Genomic DNA, 16,814 nt, shown 5'->3' with positions numbered 1-16,814 from the left:
AACCTACTGGCTGACCTCCCTGCCGCTAACATACCTACAAAAGCATCAAGTCTGAATGTGTAATCAAGTGCTGCAGCCCAGCTCCACGTTCACACACATTTCTGTTAGAGAAGGATCTTAAGAAGGGGAGGGGGAGCTCCCCTTGTAAACTTCCTGCCAGAGTGCTTGTTCTTTATTTCCCTACGAAGTGATGACATCCACCAACATCATCCACACCTGCTCGTTGAAACTTTATACCAGAGATTGCATTGGAAGAGAAAAATAATCTTTGTTCCACGCTAGGGTTGGGCGGTATGAGCAAAATCTTATATCACGGTATGAATAATTTCATATCACGGTAACGGTATATATCACGGTATGTTTTTCCCCTCTGTAAATTCAATTAATGGCTTAAAAATAACCATACTGTCGCATTTGATCATTTTCCTCTTTTATTTTTATTTGCTCACAGCAGCATAACATTATTTTAAAGGAAGTATAATAATATAATAAATAATAAGCCACAAAGAATGTGCAAATGTCTGGTAAACATTTGAACTCCAGCTTTAACTTAAGCTATAGTGTGTGTGCAAATGTAAACACAGAGCTCCATCTTAATAAGAAATAAAAATAAATGAGAAAAAGTATGCGTCGTGATGGCCTTCGTTATCTCCATCCATCGACGTGATTTATTGTCATAAAGACTCTATAAAGACATAAAGTATTATGAGTCTTTGGCGAAAGACTCATAATACTGCTTCGCGTGTTTTAAATTTAAGTGGTGGAAGAGGTTACCGGTGTTTCCACCTGCAGCAGCAACAGTCGCGCGACACTCTTTGCAGAGCATCACTTTTTGTTCGTTGTCGGATTTTCTAAATCCGAAAAAGTTCCACTCAGACGTAGCGCCCTTTTTCGGAACGAGTTCCTCCTCTTCGTCATGGGTGGGTCGCCCTGCCTCCGTTTCCTCGTGACGTTCACTCTCCGCCTCCGCCATGATTGTTATTACTCAGGTAAAGCTGTTTCTTCTTCGTCGTGCTCATGCAACCACGCCAAGCAGTCTGCGGCAATGCCTGCAGTGCCCCGTGTGTCGAGGCGGTGTAATTACAGTGACTCAGAGTGATGCCGCAGACATCTGCGCTTTCTCCAGTATAAACGGTATTGCAAAATCTCTACCGGTAGACACTTTTATACCGTCACACGGTATAATACCGTCATACCGCCCAACCCTAGCGATAGCTGTGCGGTGCCTTGATGCTTGCATAATTAGGAATCCATTGTCTACAGTATGATGTCATACCAAGAAAACTCATAACCTGTTTCTCTGTGACTGGTTTTGAGATTTCTTGGGTGGCAGAGATGCGTGACTGGGAGAGCATTTTCCTCTATTTTGATATATGTCCCAGAAAGGTGACCTGATTACAGGCGAACTGTAATTTGGACAAGCTGACCTTATGGCTGTTGTCGGCCAGGTGTTCTAGCAGAGCCAGCGTGTCAGCCACGCAGGCTTCTCGTGTCAGAGAACAAATTATTAAAGCATCCACATATGCCAGCAAAGCTCTGTTTTGTGGCAGACTTAAGGACTGTTAATTGTCGCGCAGGGCGGCGTTGAAAATGGTGGGAGGTTTGGACAGGCCCTGGCACAAACGGGTGAATGTGTACGTCTTACCTTCAAATGTGAATGCAGACCAGTACTGGCTGGCGGGGTTTATGGGGACGCTGAAGAATCATTAGCCAAATCAACAACAGAAAACCACTTACTTTCAGGTGGAACCTGTGGAACCTGAGTATTGTGATGCCCCTGTAATTGGTATACACTCTCTGGTCCCCCTTTTTGAACAGGGGGACCACCACCCTGGTCTGCTACTCCTTAGATACTGTCCCTGACTTCCATGCAATGTTGAAGAGACGTGTCATCCAAGACAGCCCCTCCACCACCAAAGCCTTCAGCATTTCTGGACGGAACTCATCAATCCCCGGGGCTTTGCCACTGAGGAGTTGTTTGACTACCTCAGTGACTTCCACCAGGGAAATTGACGATGATCCTCCATCAGGTTCCAACTACTCGTTTGGGCTTACCAGGTCAGTCCAAATGTTTCCCCCACCATCTGACCCAACTCACCACGAGGTGGTGATCAGTTGACAGCTCCGCCCCTCTCTTCACCCGAGTGTCCAAAACATGTGGCTTCAGATCCGACAAAATTATCACAAAATCGATCATCGACCTTCGGCCTAGGGTGCTCCATGTACACTTATGAGCATCCTTATGTTCGAACATGGTGTTCGTTATGGACAGTCCATGACTAGCACAGAAGTCCAAACAACAAATAACAAACGACCACTCGGATTTAGATCAGGGAGGCCGTTCCTCCCAATCATGCTGCTCCAGGTATCTCTATCTTTGCCTACGTGTGCGTTCTGCAGTCTCCCAGCAGAACTATGGAGTCCCCTACTGTAGCCCCATGCAGGACTCCATTCAGGGTCTCCAAGAAGGCCAAATTCTCCCAACAGATGTGCATATGCACAAACAATAGTCAGAGTTTTCCCCCCCATAACCCGCAGGTGTAGGGAGGCGACCCTCCACCGGGGTAAACTCCAACACAGCGGCACTCAGCCGTGGATTTGTGAGTATCCCCACACCCTCCCAGCGCCTCACACCTTGGTCAACAGAGAAGAATAGAGTCCAACAGGAGAACGTTTCCAGAGCCGAGGCTGTGTGTAGAGATAAGCCCCACCAGATCTAACTGGTAGTGCTCCACCTCCTGCACAAGTTCCGGGTCTTTCCCCCACAGAGAGGTGACGTTCCACGCCCCCAGAGCCAGCTTCTGCCGCCCGGGTCTGGTCCGCCGAGGTCCCCGGCATCCACTGCCACCCATATGGCAGCGCACCCAACCCCAGTGGTTCCTCCCGCGGGTGGTGAGCCCACTGGATGGCTGAGGAGTGGTTGCCACGTTGCTTCTTCGGGCTGTGCCCGGCCGGGCTCTGTGGCAAGCCTGGCCACCAGGCGCTCGCTAACGGGCCCTCCCTCTGGGCCTGGCCCCAGACAGGGGCCCCGGGCTTCCTCCGGGCCGGGTCACTCCTCTTCTTCCTCGATTTTTCATGGGGTCTTTTGAACCTCCCTACCAGGAGCACAAAGCTCCAGACAACACAGCCATCAGAGTCCTAATTTATGTGTCCCTCATAGGGACACATAAACCACTATTATTACGATATACTGTAGGTTAAAACAAATAAAATGAATGTATTTTTGTATCCTGTATTTTTTTTTTTTAAATCAGGCTCTTTTTTCACATCTCTACCATGATAGCATGTTGGACAGCTTTTTCAAGTCAGTCGTGATGATATATATGATTATTTTGATAGTGGAAAATCATCACGATCAACTCATCGGGCCCTAGTTTCGTTGACCAGGCGCAGTCAGCATGCAGCGCCACGCCGACGGGGTGTGTCCGCCTTGACTTTGCAAGTTTCGTGCACCGCGCAGGCACGCGCAGGCATGCCTCCCGTCTCGCCCACCCGCGCAAGTTGGAAAGAGGGAGGAGAAGAAAGCGTGAGTGGGAGACGAGGAGGAGACAAGGCGTGGAGTGGGATTAACACAGCCGATTCAGATCTTCACCAATCAAATGTTGAGGGGAGGTGCAGTGCAAGTTTCGTCACTTGACAGCCCAATGACAGAAGCAGCGCCGCCGCTCCAACCACGCGCATCACATGCTGTGCGTGTGTAAAGTCATAATAATTATAATGCCGATATTATATCACTATAGGAATTGTAGGCACATTTTAGGCATGTATATGATAAAACAGGGTCAGGGTGCACAGCTCATCATCTGCGCTCCACAGCTGCACCGGATTCCCCGTCCAACACCAGAACGGCGGAACACCGGGACCTCGGGCGCCGCTCAGACCAGCTGCAGCCCCAACTACGATTCCAGCTCGCGGCAAAGTTGCGCGTTTCTCCATACTGCGGAGGCGCGAGACCTCAGACCAGGCACGAGCTGCTGTATTTTTTTTTAAGATTTTTTCAGGCATAGACGCATTTTATTAGCAATTGATATATATGAAAAACAGGAGAGAGAGAGGGAGATGTTTTGGTCCGAGAGGCTGAGTTTCCGTTACGCGTGCAATCCGCCTTTGATCTGACGTCAGATGTGACGGGACAATCTATATAGATATAAATTCATGTGTTGATTCAATTAGTTGCATTAAATAGTGTTTGTTGTGATTATTTATCGCATTTAAATGTGCCTGGAACTGTGGACACCTGCCTGTGAGGTCTTGGTGACGTGTGCACACAGCGCGCCAAACTTCCACTCCGCCAGCTGTAATTGGCCTTGAATGAATGGACTTTATTTGCGCCTTGCGCCTTACGCCAAGAGTGGACTAGGTTGGAGCTGGCGGGCTTTCGGTGAAGTCTCGTCGAGGCCTTTTGCCACGAAACTTCAGCTGCACCAAGCTGAATCTGTGATGCTGAGCCCTGCTGAGCCGCCACACCCATCTGACCGTGCGCAAGGCTGCGCGGGTCGAAACTTGCATTACGCCGGCTCCGCCATCCTGCGCTGAGCCACGAAACTAGGGCCCAGCGTGACTTTTTTTTTATCGCAATCCATGTTAAAATCCTATATTGTCCCATACAGCACATGAATCTCTGTTGGTGTTTCATGTCACTTTGTGACACACGTCCTCTTTCCTAGACAACCGTTCATAAAGCTGGAGTAGAGAAGCATGGTCGAGAGAAGAGAAGGAAAAACACTCATACTTTTAATCATTATGAAGAACTTGGAACAGGTTTTTAAAAGTATCACAATGCCAACCTTTTCAAGTTGGTGGTTGAAGGAATGAAAGAGGGAAGCTGTGTTCATACTGACCAACATGTTCACCGCCGCTCGAGATGGATGCAGAGTAGCCAAATGTCATGTTACTTTAATCGGAATATAAACAGCTGCATGTAAATGGGAATATTAGTGTAATATTCATTTTCATTACTAAACATCTTAGTAGGAATGTTGTTTTTTTAGGAATAAAGGCAAAAAAATTAATATATGGAGCATGTAAAGGTAGTCAGTGAAGTTTTTCGTGGTTAAATTAATTTGAAATAATAAAGAAATGAGCGTATTTCACAAAATGAAACTTTTCCTTTAAAACATACACATACCGATATGATCACAGACACACACACTCACTCACTCACACACACACACACACACACACACACACACACACACACACACACACAATATGAGCCACCATAATCCCACACATGGTCCATCAACATATATAAACTATCTGCATCAACGCCTGCAACACACTGATGTTGGCTGCTGTGCTGTTGGGTAAGTACAGTCTCTACTGCATCATGGTGATACTGTATGTTCCTGTGTTATCATGTTTATCTTCATTGTTACAGTACTGTGTGTGATATGTATGTTGCATCATATATTTGTCTGTGATTTAGAAGGATATGTTCCAGGGTTGTAAATAAGCACCAGCCACCAGTAAGGGGATCATGCTCAGCCATTACCTTACTATACTGGCTCTAGCTCTACCATCTGCTATGAAACAGTTTCACATTAAAACTAATATTATAGTTTGCGACAGAGCCAGATTATACTCCACAAAGAGGGAACGTTTAGATTTAGAAGGGAATGATTTATTCCTTAGATGAGTGGCACATTTGTCATTGTTTCCCTTCTTTTGAGATCTCTTTGAGTCCCAAACTATTTAGGGGGTACACCAGAATCTAGATATCATTTGTGCTGATTTCAGACTTTTTGTTGTTTCAGATATGAATTCTTCATCTGTCAACAGCACTTACAATGTGACCGGGAGTCAGAAGGACAACTTCACCACAATTGTGACCAAGAATGTGATTGTCTTAGCTCTCTGCATCTCCATCAACTACATCAACAGTACTCTGGTCCACACCTTCAGGAAGCACCAGGTCTGATGTCTGACATTGTTTTTACACTCAATAGGTGCAAGTTAAAACGGGGAAATCAGTCAGCGGAAGACAGCAATTTGAATGCCTCTCTCTCTCTCTCTCTCTCTCTCTCTCTCTCTCTCTCTCTCTCTCTCTCTCTCTCTCTCTCTCTCTCTCAGCTTTAGGAAAATGGGTGTTATTTTTTAAAAGCATTCACAATGTGTTCACAGCTTAAACAAATCAGTCTTTAAAAATGTTTGCGTAATGCACCATTTGAAGTTAATTTGAGGAACATTTAACTGGTTAGGATTCAGTCTCAGTATAACACTGATGCCTCTATATTAATTACACATTTTGCCTTCAATACTCTGAACGGTACTCAGAGGGATAGTTAAAGTCTTTGAAATCTTTTTATATCCTTCTCCTAACTTGTGCCTATCCACAACTTTATCCCGGAGCTCTTTTGAAAGCATCTTTCCGACCATGGTGAATTCCTTGTGTTACCATGCAATACTTGGAGTGGAATCCTCAAGGAACACCTGATTTTATTCTGAAGTAATCAAAGCCACCACAATTGATGCCAATTAACTTGGTGTGTAATCTGGAAGGTGATTGGTTATACCTGAGAATGCTTATAATGGTTATTCTAAAGGGACTGATCACTTTTCCAACACTGCTATATATTTTCAGAAATTTTGAAAAAAAAAAAAAAAAATTCACTTGAATGTTGGAAGGCAAAATGTGTAAATCAAGCTGGAAAAATATATATTTTTAATGTATTATCATTTTAGGCTGTAAAACAAAAACAGTGACTATTTCTAAAGGGGATGATGACTTTCTATAGGCACTGTATATTAGCTTGAAAGGACGCATTCTACAATTTCCTAAAAAGAAACACATTTACGCGTGATCAAATTCAAGATCACTAATAGAGAACAAAGGTTGATATTATCAGTTTTCAGTATGTCATAAACCCAAAACCTTTTGCTGACTAAAGTTACTCGAAGTAGCTTTAAATGATTGATAGCAGCAGGTTATAAAAGAAACACGGTTTCCCGAAGCCTTCTTAAAGCCTTCTTAACGCTACGTCATTCGTAACCCCTACTTAGAGTGCCTACTTAACATTTCGCGTTTCCCGAAACGTTCCTTGCTACGAATCTCTTTATACGTCATACGTTGGTAAGGTTGGTCTGGAGCGCCACTGTACAGTAACCCAGAAATCCCATTTATGCATGTGCATCCATGAACTGCACATTGCCAGTTTTGTGTTTCACCAAAGGTTTTAAGTCATTTATGAAGAAAATAATTGCTGGAAACACACAAGCACAAAATAAAATGCGCATGCATTTCATCCAAAGGCTAAGCTTTACCTCAACCTCAGAAGTGGCCTAGGTATATTACAGTGTCATTTAATTAGTCCATTAGGCCTAGTCAATGTCAAGGCATGCACAATCCTGCTAAAATGTCATAAATAGATGCCGGTGACGGTTGTGAACGGGTGGCAAAACTATGGCAGCGATACAATGCATCCTCCTGCTGAACCAAAGACGCCGCCGTCCTCGGAGCCGTTACAATAATCCTTGATCCTTGTGAAAATACATAATTTCACAAGGATCAACTTCAATCCCATGGATATATTGACCGACGCGGCTATATTGCATAAGTTTAAACTACAACGGCAACAAATATGCCAGTTGCTTGACCTGATTGGGCCTATGCCTGCCAGACCAACGCGTCAGAACTTTATACTGACTCCTGAAGTCCAGGTGCTGGCAGCGCTGCATTTTTACGCAGTAGGTAGCTTTATTGAAGTTGTGGGGGATGGCCTTGGTTTCTTGGAGATGTGTCCATTTGGACACCGACGGCCTTTTGCACCACGACAGGGATTTCATAAAAATACCTGCCAATCGCCAGGAGGTCCAGGAGGTGCACCAGGGCTTCCATGCAGTCGCTGGAATTTCGAGGGTCATAGGCGTGGAGGATGGAACACTGCTCCCTTTAGCCAATCCATCCGTGCTCGACCAGGCATTAATTTGTAGAAAAGATTACACGGCCATCAATGCGCATGTGGTGGTGGATCATAGAGGGCTCATCCTCGACCTGACAGTTTTGTCTGGGCCAATTCCGCGGTGGGTATGGACGCAGCGAAAGGTGGATTTGGGCAGAGCTTGTTGCTTGGAGAAAGTAGTTACCCCCTCCGAACCTACCTCATAACTTCTGTCAGAAATCCCCACTAATCCTAATTGTTGAGCGGACAATTGGCATATGGAAGCTGCACTTTCGGTGCCTCCATAGGTCCGCAGGAGGACTGCGCATGAAGCCCCATAGCTGTTGCGCAGTAATGGTGGTGACCGCCATGCTCCACAAGCAATCAACTGATCTGACCAAACACGACAAACAATGTTATTGATGGGCAGGGGTTTTTATTTCCACCTCCACTCCCCCACACCCACCCACACACATTGTGACGGACTATGGCTGTTCAGTGTCTGTAAAAGGTCAAAATCCAAAATTAGGTTGTTTGCCAACTGGGATGAAATCCAACACATCAGAATGAATAAACCATCAACAGGCTTACCTTCAGGTGCCAGGTAGACAGGGGCAGAGATGGCGGGTCTCAAGTCCGGGGGCCTCTTTAGTTGGAGCGCCTGGCGTGAGATGTCATTCGCAATTTTTGGTTAATTGCGTTCAGCACCACCAACTTCTCCTTCTCGATTTGGATCAGCTCCTTGCTGCACCGGCAGGATGTCAGCCGGCATCTCGAAGAAGGTGGTGTGGCTGTGCCTTGTGAGATGGTGCTGCTGGTGGGGGAGGAGGTTGCTGCCGCCCGGTCCTGGGTGACCATCAAAGCTGGGGATGGAGATCACCTTGCCGGAGACTGCGTCGCAGCTGGGGATGGGGATATTCTTTCTGGAGAGATCCTGGTAGCTGGGGCTCGTCTGGCCTGCGAGCGTCCAGCATCACCTCTCAGGTCGGTGCCCCCCTTGATCCCATCACAGGAGGTCTCTCCTATCACAGCAAGGTCCTTCTCCTCCATCAGAGTCCAAGCTGGCACTGTGCTGTGGCCAGCACCCATTCGTAGCCTGTCTCTCCGGACCATGGAATTGTGGTTTTTGGCACTGCTGGCGACATCCTGCCACTTCTTGCGGACCTCTTGCCACTCCCTCGGTGCAACGGAACCGGATGCAGCCATCTTTCGGACATAATTCCTGTTTTGTCTTATTGACAGTTGTTCGGAAGGCTGAAAAGAGGATAGCCTTGTTAACACTGACCTCCTCTCAAAGGACCCCGGTCTCCTCCACCGTGTAGCTAGGTGCTCTTTTTTTACGTATCTTTTTTTCCGCCATCATAATCTACAACAATGTTTAGTGTGTGGGGGGTTTCCTCTTATAGGCGATGTTAACCAATGGCACACTAGATTGAATTACACCAGTAGGCCTAATTTCATGGGTCAATCAGCACTAATTGCAAAGCAATTACAGACTATTATAAAAACATAGCCTACAGTAGGCTACAACATTTTCCCTTATAGCTTATTTACATAGCCTTTGTAAATTAAAGTGCAAATTGAACAGTGAAAAAATCAGGTGCAGTGAACAGATAAACATAATATGCTAAGGGCCTTGAGGACTGTATTATTATGAATGAACAGAGTTTTAGCTGTTAATGTAGATTGTGATGGCATGTGGCAGGAAAGATTTCCTGTATCTGTCCCTTCGACAGCGGTGCTGGAGCAGCCTGTGGGAGGAGGTGCCCCGCTGTTTGACCACTGTGTTTTGAAGAGGGTGCTGATCATTGTTTATGATGGATAACAGTTTATTCAGCGTTCTCCTCTCCACCACGGACTCAAGAGACTCCAGCCTGAGACCAAGTACAGAGCCATCCTTCTTGATGATTTTATCAAGTCTGTTGGTGTCGCTGGCTCTGATGCTGCTGCCCCAACACACAGCAGCAAAGACAATGGCGCTGGAAACAACAGACTGGTAGAATATCTCCAACATCTTGCTGCACACGTTGAAGGATCTCAGCTTCCTCAGGAAATAAAGTCTGCTCATCCCCTTCTTGTACACAGCCTCTGTGTTAGATTTCCAGTCCAGTCTGTTGTTAATCACCACTCCCAACTATTTATAGTCCACCACCTCCTCCACCACCTCCTCCCTGATCCGTAGTGGCTATGAAGGCATCCTCTTCTTCCTCCCAAAGTCGATCACCAACTCTCTGGTCTTGTTGACATTCAGCGGCAGGTGATTTTGGACCACTCCACAAAGTTGTCTACCAGTGTCCTGTATTCACCCTCATCTCCCCCCCCCCTTATACACCCGACAACAGCTGAGTCGTCAGAGAACTTCTGCAGGTGAAATGACTCAGAGTTGTACTGAAAGACAGTGGTGTACAAGGTGAAGAGGAAGGGCGAGAGCACAGTTCCCTGTGGAGCTCCTGTATCACTGACCACCACATCAGACAGGACACTGCCCAGACGGACAAACTGTGGCCTGCCTGTCAAGTAGTCAGTAATCCAGGAGATCACAGAGTCGTCAACACCCACCGCAGCTCCTCACCCATTAGCAGAGGCTGAATGGTGTTGAAAGCACTGGAGAAATCAAAGAATGTGATCCTCACAGTGCCTCCCCACCATCCAGATGCATATGGGATCGTTGCAGCAGGTAGATGACAGCATCATCGACTCCTAAATGGGGCTGATAGGCAAATTGCAAAGGGTCCAGAAACGTCCTCACCTGTGGCCTCAGCTGGGCTAGGACCAGTCTCTCCAGGACCTGCATCACATGCGATGTGAGTGCAACTGGTCTGTAGTCTGCTGGGTTGGATGGCTTCGGTTTCTTGGGGACTGGGACCAAGAAGGAGGTATCCCACAGCAACGGGACTATAGTGTTTTAACAGTTAATGGAAGGAAGTGATGGGTGGCGTATCAGTGTAGACATGCAGGACAGCAGGATAGGCTAAGTTGTTTAATTGTTCATTCCAAGTTCGCATCCGTAGCCAATTGAAGCCAATTGAAACGGCATGTTTGAATGTCTGAATTAAGCATGTAATTAAGGATGTAATTGGCTCAATCTCCTCCGCTGTTTCTATATTTTCTGTATCTTTTTTTAAATCAGTAAAGGCTATATATATATATAGGCTAGTATGTTCGACCATGGTTAAATAAATGGATTAAAAGGATTTCTAGCACTGTTTTATTGGCAAACACTTCAATAGCCTACATTTTAGAATATAGTGCTGTCATGCCTGCGCATGAAATGCGCATGAAATGGAAAATCAACTTGATTTCAGCAGTTTCTTACTGGACAGCGCCATGTACGAACGAAGTAAGACATGTTTCTTAAGAAGACTCCTAAGAGACTGTTCGGAACCACAACTAGAGGTAAACAACTTTTGTAAGTCATAAAGTAGGAGTCTTCATAGGGCGCTAAGAGTGGACATTATCGGGAAACCGGGCCCAGAACTTAATCTGAAGCAAAGGATTAGCCATATTTTATTTTAATAATCTCTTTAAACAAGCAATGGTCTTTTAATTCTTAAATCACATGCAGGTCTGCACATTGCCTGATTCGTATAACAGTAGAGAAAACCCCGCTTTATTTCTGGCATCATGTTGCCTAAAATGTTGGTGACGTTCTTATGTGAACAAACTTGCAAGTTAACATTTTTATATTATATTTAGTTTAAGCAATAGCAAGTCATTTAACTATTACGTGAGACCATTATAGCCGTTCTGCGTTTAATGTCATGCAGTGAAAGTAGGCAGGATAATGTGAAAATTTCATGTGACGATTACCCTGGCCAAAATAACTGCCATTCACAATATTATTCAGATAATCATCTAAATAGGCTTAAAACAAAAAAGTCACGAAAGCATATTGGCGACACTTTACCTTAAATATACACATTTGTAATTTTTATCACAGATAGGACATACATCTTATTTTAGCAAGCATCCTTTTTAGTGAAAAATGTTAATGAAAGATCATCATAAGGTCCCCTGCATGAATAAAGGATACATAATATTGTTTTTTCTTACAATTAAATTCCTTAATTTATTTTCACTTCTCTATCATGGTTATCAGCTCAACAGCCTTTTCAAGTCACAGATTATTCCATTAATGGAAATTCAGTGTTTTTTAACCCGATTCCCCCATAGAATCCTATATTGTCCCATCCCTAAGAGCAATGTGCCGCATTCACCAATGGGTCATTCCGTGCCAACTCAGCCACCTATGTACATGACACCTCTCAGATTTTGCTGAAAAGCGGTGAAAATATGCCTTATGTTACCAAACAAAGGAGTCTGTAGTTTCAGTTCAATATCTCAAATGGTTTGCCCGTGGCGTCCATTTGAATTTCAAGTGCCACACCCCTTTTTGACACATTGGAATTTCGCATTTCATTTGTTGGCATTTTTGGAGGCCCATAACTTCTGTTCTAATAGTGATAGAAGGCTGAAAATTGATCAGCCTTCTATCACTTTGGCCGAGGCGTAACGTCTCTACAATTTGTACGTTTCCTCATGTTTTTTACTATTTTCTGCACTACCAAAGAAGAATGTAATGTTCTTAATGTTTTCTTTTGCCCATTGAAACATCTCCATTGGTGTCAGAATATGGTTTGCATCAGTGGCCTGCAGACTTGCTCGTGCTGCAAGTCGCTTGTCACAGGTGGGTCTCTTTCATCGGGGATAAGGGGTTAATTTGTGATTTTCAGGAAATGAATGGCCAGCAGTCTAAATATTTAATTGTTTGCCATCACTGAGCATAATAATAAGTTATTTCCACTATTTTCATGCGTTATCATCAATAAATTCTCCCTGATCTACATTCCAGACTTCTGGAAAAAAAAAGTCCAAAATGGTGCATTTTGACGAATAAAATTCATATTAAGGAGCTTCATAGTCAAAGGTTTTATTTCATTAAAAGAACAAATATGTATCTTTATCTGGTATAAATCTCATTAGGATCATCAAGTGCCCACGCGGTCATTTGGGGGTCCAAATATGGGGTTCCAAAAGAGTCACCTCTGCCCGGGAGGGTTTTTGGACCCCCATAAAACCCCCGCCAGTGGTACCATACCCTTCAAATTCATTTTGGCAAGAGCAAAGGTCCCAAATATAACAAATAATCCGGTTTAGAATAAATGTGATCATTCATCGTGGTGCTAGGAGCACCCAAAAAGTGAAAAAATTTTGGCCGTCAAAAAAAAATTGGACTTTGGTGACCCACCTCTCACCCAAACAGTAAGGCCTGTATAATTGTGTAGTACACATTACAATGAACTTACAGAGCAATTTTCAGCCTTCTATCACTATTAGAACAGAAGTTATGGGCCTCCAAAAATGCCAACAAATGAAATGCGAAATTCCAATGTGTCAAAAAGGGGTGTGGCACTTGACATTCAAATGGACGCCACGGGCAAACCGTTTGAGATATTGACCTGAAACTTCAGATTCCCTCGTTTGGTAACACAAGGCATATTTCCACCGCTTTTCAGCAAAATCTGAGAGGTGTCATGTACATGATACCCCGATTTTGGCTGTTTTCACATGGAATGACCCCAATATCTTTTTAAACTCGTTCTGAAGAAAGTTCCTAAGAAAAGTCTACGTCAGATTCATGACGTGTTCTTAAACTGCAAACATGTTCGTACCTGTGTTGCTTTCATGATGAATCCCACGCATTCGTAACTTGAAAGCACTTGCCAATGTTTCTAATTAGCATATGTAAACGCCCCGCCAATGCCCATAAAAAGGCATGAGACTGCTGGGCCGTGTGCAGAGAAGAAATGTTTTTAATACACTTTCAAGTGCCAAACCCCACATCTCTCTTGTGATTGCATTTATTTATTGTAAAGTATTACGTTTCCTTAATACCTGAGCCTAGCCTATGTCTTTACAAAAGCATTTGTAAAAATGCATTATTTTGAATGAGATTTCATACAGCACTTTGTACCTGCATTTCAGGAAAGTGCCATACACATGCAAGACAAATATAATACTGTGGTAGCATATGTAAAGGCCCCGCCAATGCCCATAAAAGGGCATGAGACTGCTGAACCGTGTGCACACAGAAATCACACACAGAAATCACACACAGAAATCACACACAGAACTTGAGAAGAAAAGTTGAGACGGAAGTGAAGAATGCGTAAACGGAAATCTAAAGACAAGGGACCATGGGATCATGGACAGGGAGGAAGCCGGCTGCTGCAGGAAGTGAACAGAAAACGAGTCGATATCTTGTGAAGCGCCAATAGTGGATCTAAAATAACACTTAATTAGGATGCATAGATGCTATTACCAATTCAGTGGATGCTGTATCTGGAGAAGGACACACAACCCACTCCTGGGTTCGGACAACAATCCTGACAAGTCCGAGAGCAACTAATTGATCGTTATAATAAAGGCGTTAAAATGTAGACTACTACAGTGATTAATTATGGCTTACAATTAATCTCAAGAGAGAAACGCATCACAACAGGTTTCAGTGCTTCTTTATTTTTTCAAGATTTGGCAACATTTTTTGTCTCGCCTCAGATTTGACGTTGTTTTGCAGTCCCAGGAGTGGATCAGGATGCACAGCTCTCTTGTTGTGGTGGCTGAAGGGGAAATGTTACACCCCCTGCCATGACAATGGTGCATTTACCGGAGGTTGTCTATAGGCTATGTTTTTGGAAAAAAGAAAAAAACATTTCAATGGTTGTATTTATAGAGACCTTCTCCGGTTTGGAAAGCAGAGCGCCACCTGCTGTGTCAAAACACAGCCAGCGTCTTTTTAAAATGCCGGTAGTGTGCTCAATGGTGGAGCAAGCACATGCGTACCGCTGATTGGACAACACATCCGGGTATCATCAACCAGGGGACCAGGGCAGATCCCCCTTCTCCTCATGAAATAAATCATTATGGGAATAGAGCCCAGTGTTGCTGGTGTTTATAATGAATGAGTCAAAGATGTGTATATGAGCCAACAGCTCTGTCTTCAAGACGCAAACCCACAGAATTGTTTAGTATGTATGAAAATATGTGGTCGTGTTGTGTTTTGTTTTATTTGATTTCAAAAGTGCATAATGTTTTGTAATACAATGAAAATAATAACTGAACTAGTTATAAATGATAAAAATATGATTATAATTGAATGACATGTCAACACTCAAATGTGCATAAGTGTGCAAAGAATTAGTTCTTAACAAAAAACAAATGCCAAACATGCAAACATTAGTGAATGTCATAATCTTTATGAAAACTGTGTTTAAGAAGAACAATCTTCTTAAGAACGGTTAGTGGATGAGGTTTCCTTTTTTTGGGTCTCTTGCAGACAAAAACCTTGAAAGGAGAATGAAAGTAGCAGAAGAGAGTTTGAGGAGGAGGTCATAATGAACTAAGTCGTCTGAAATGCTATTGCTAATTGCTAATTCCATCCTCCAGATCTTCAGCACAAACCCTCGTTACATCCTGTTCATCCACCTGGTGATCAACGACATGATGCAGCTGTTCCTGTCCACTTTCCTCTACACCATCAGCTACACGCTTCATAAAATCAATGTGCCCTTCTGCCTCATCCTGTTGATCTTCGCCATCCTCACCACCCTCAACACCCCTCTCAACCTGGCCAGTATGGCGGTGGAGTGCTACGTCGCCATCTGCATCCCCCTCCGCCACGGACACATCTGCACCGTCAGGAAAACCTACATCCTGATTGGTTTGATCTGGGCAGTGAGCGCGTTTTCCATCCTACCGGATCTCTTCATCCTGCTGGCCACAGAGCCGCTGCACTTCTTTCACTCGAAGGTTTTATGTGCCAGAGATTTTGTGTTCAGGAGCTCTTACAGCCTGAAGAAGAGGGACACTTCACACGTTATCTGTCTTGTCCTGGTTTGGCTCACTCTCCTCTACACCTACTTCAGGATTCTGTTTGCAGCCAGTGAAGCAACTGGAGACATGAGAAAAGCCAGAAACACAATTCTCCTCCATGGTTTCCAGCTGCTATTGTGCATGCTGACGTACGTCAGGCCCATGTTAGAACAAGGTCTGCTCTACCTATTACCCAATCAGTACGGTGCCATACGCGTCGCCTGCTACGTCTTTAGCCAGATCCTGCCACGCTTTCTTAGTCCCATTGTCTACGGACTAAGAGACCACACCTTCAGGAGACACATGACAAGGTACCTGCTTTGTAAAGTGAGCATAGGCAACCACCAAGAAAATGTGCTCATCTCAAACAGGAGGCCCGTGAAACTGCAGTGAGAGTTTTTATATATTATGAAACCAAGACCATCACTTATCCATGCAGAACAGGCCTGTAGTGGAGGCTAAATGCACATTTTCCTGCTGCATTATGGTACGTGTCTGTGACCAATCACTGCCTGTGGCGGCTTCTAGGAAGTGGCAGGTTGTCTCTATTGATCAGTGGCTGTTAAAATGGATATTATGTGATTTGTGAAGCGTCCTACAGTGTCTCACCTCCTACAGATACAAGCACAAGGCCTCCATTACAAAGGAAGTCCAAAGAGCAATACTTCAGCTTTTTTAATGTTGTTTTGGTTCTTATAAGATGACGCATTGAGTCAGGGACGATGACGTCAACACTATTGTACACAGCTCTTTGCTAGCGAGTTTAATGTTGTTTAATGCGCTGCTGTACAGCATGGAACAAAGATTATTTTTCTCTTCCAATGCAATCACTGGTATGAAGTCACAATGAGCAGCTGTGGATGATGTTGGTGCATGTCATCACTTCGTAGGGAAATAAAGACACTCTGGCAGGAAGTTTACAAGGGGAGCTCCCCCTCCCCTTCTTAAGATCCTTCAGAAACGTGTGTGAACGTGGAGCTGGGCTGCAGCACTTGATTACACATTCAGACTTGATGCTTCTGTAGGTCTTTTAACGACGGGGAGGTCAGCCAGTTGGCTAAA

General features: G+C 44.4%; 1 protein-coding gene across 1 annotated transcript; it reads left to right on the top strand.

Moving 5' to 3' along the window:
- Window positions 1–5,758: 5,758 nt before the first annotated feature.
- Window positions 5,759–16,145, top strand: LOC311027197 (odorant receptor 131-2-like; the record flags this gene model as incomplete). The annotated part of the gene is made up of 2 exons (XM_084031092.1): window positions 5,759–5,914; window positions 15,327–16,145. 2 exons carry the CDS (start codon window positions 5,759–5,761, stop codon window positions 16,143–16,145), a joined length of 975 nt encoding a protein of 324 aa, XP_083887218.1.
- Window positions 16,146–16,814: the final 669 nt, after the last annotated feature.

The sequence above is a fragment of the Eutrigla gurnardus genome (assembly GCF_963514095.1).
Source record: "Eutrigla gurnardus genome assembly, chromosome: 2".
Taxonomy (NCBI): Eukaryota; Metazoa; Chordata; class Actinopteri; order Perciformes; family Triglidae; genus Eutrigla; species Eutrigla gurnardus.
The sequence above is the reverse complement of the archived record's forward strand: the minus strand, read 5'-3'. Positions and strand labels throughout refer to the sequence as shown.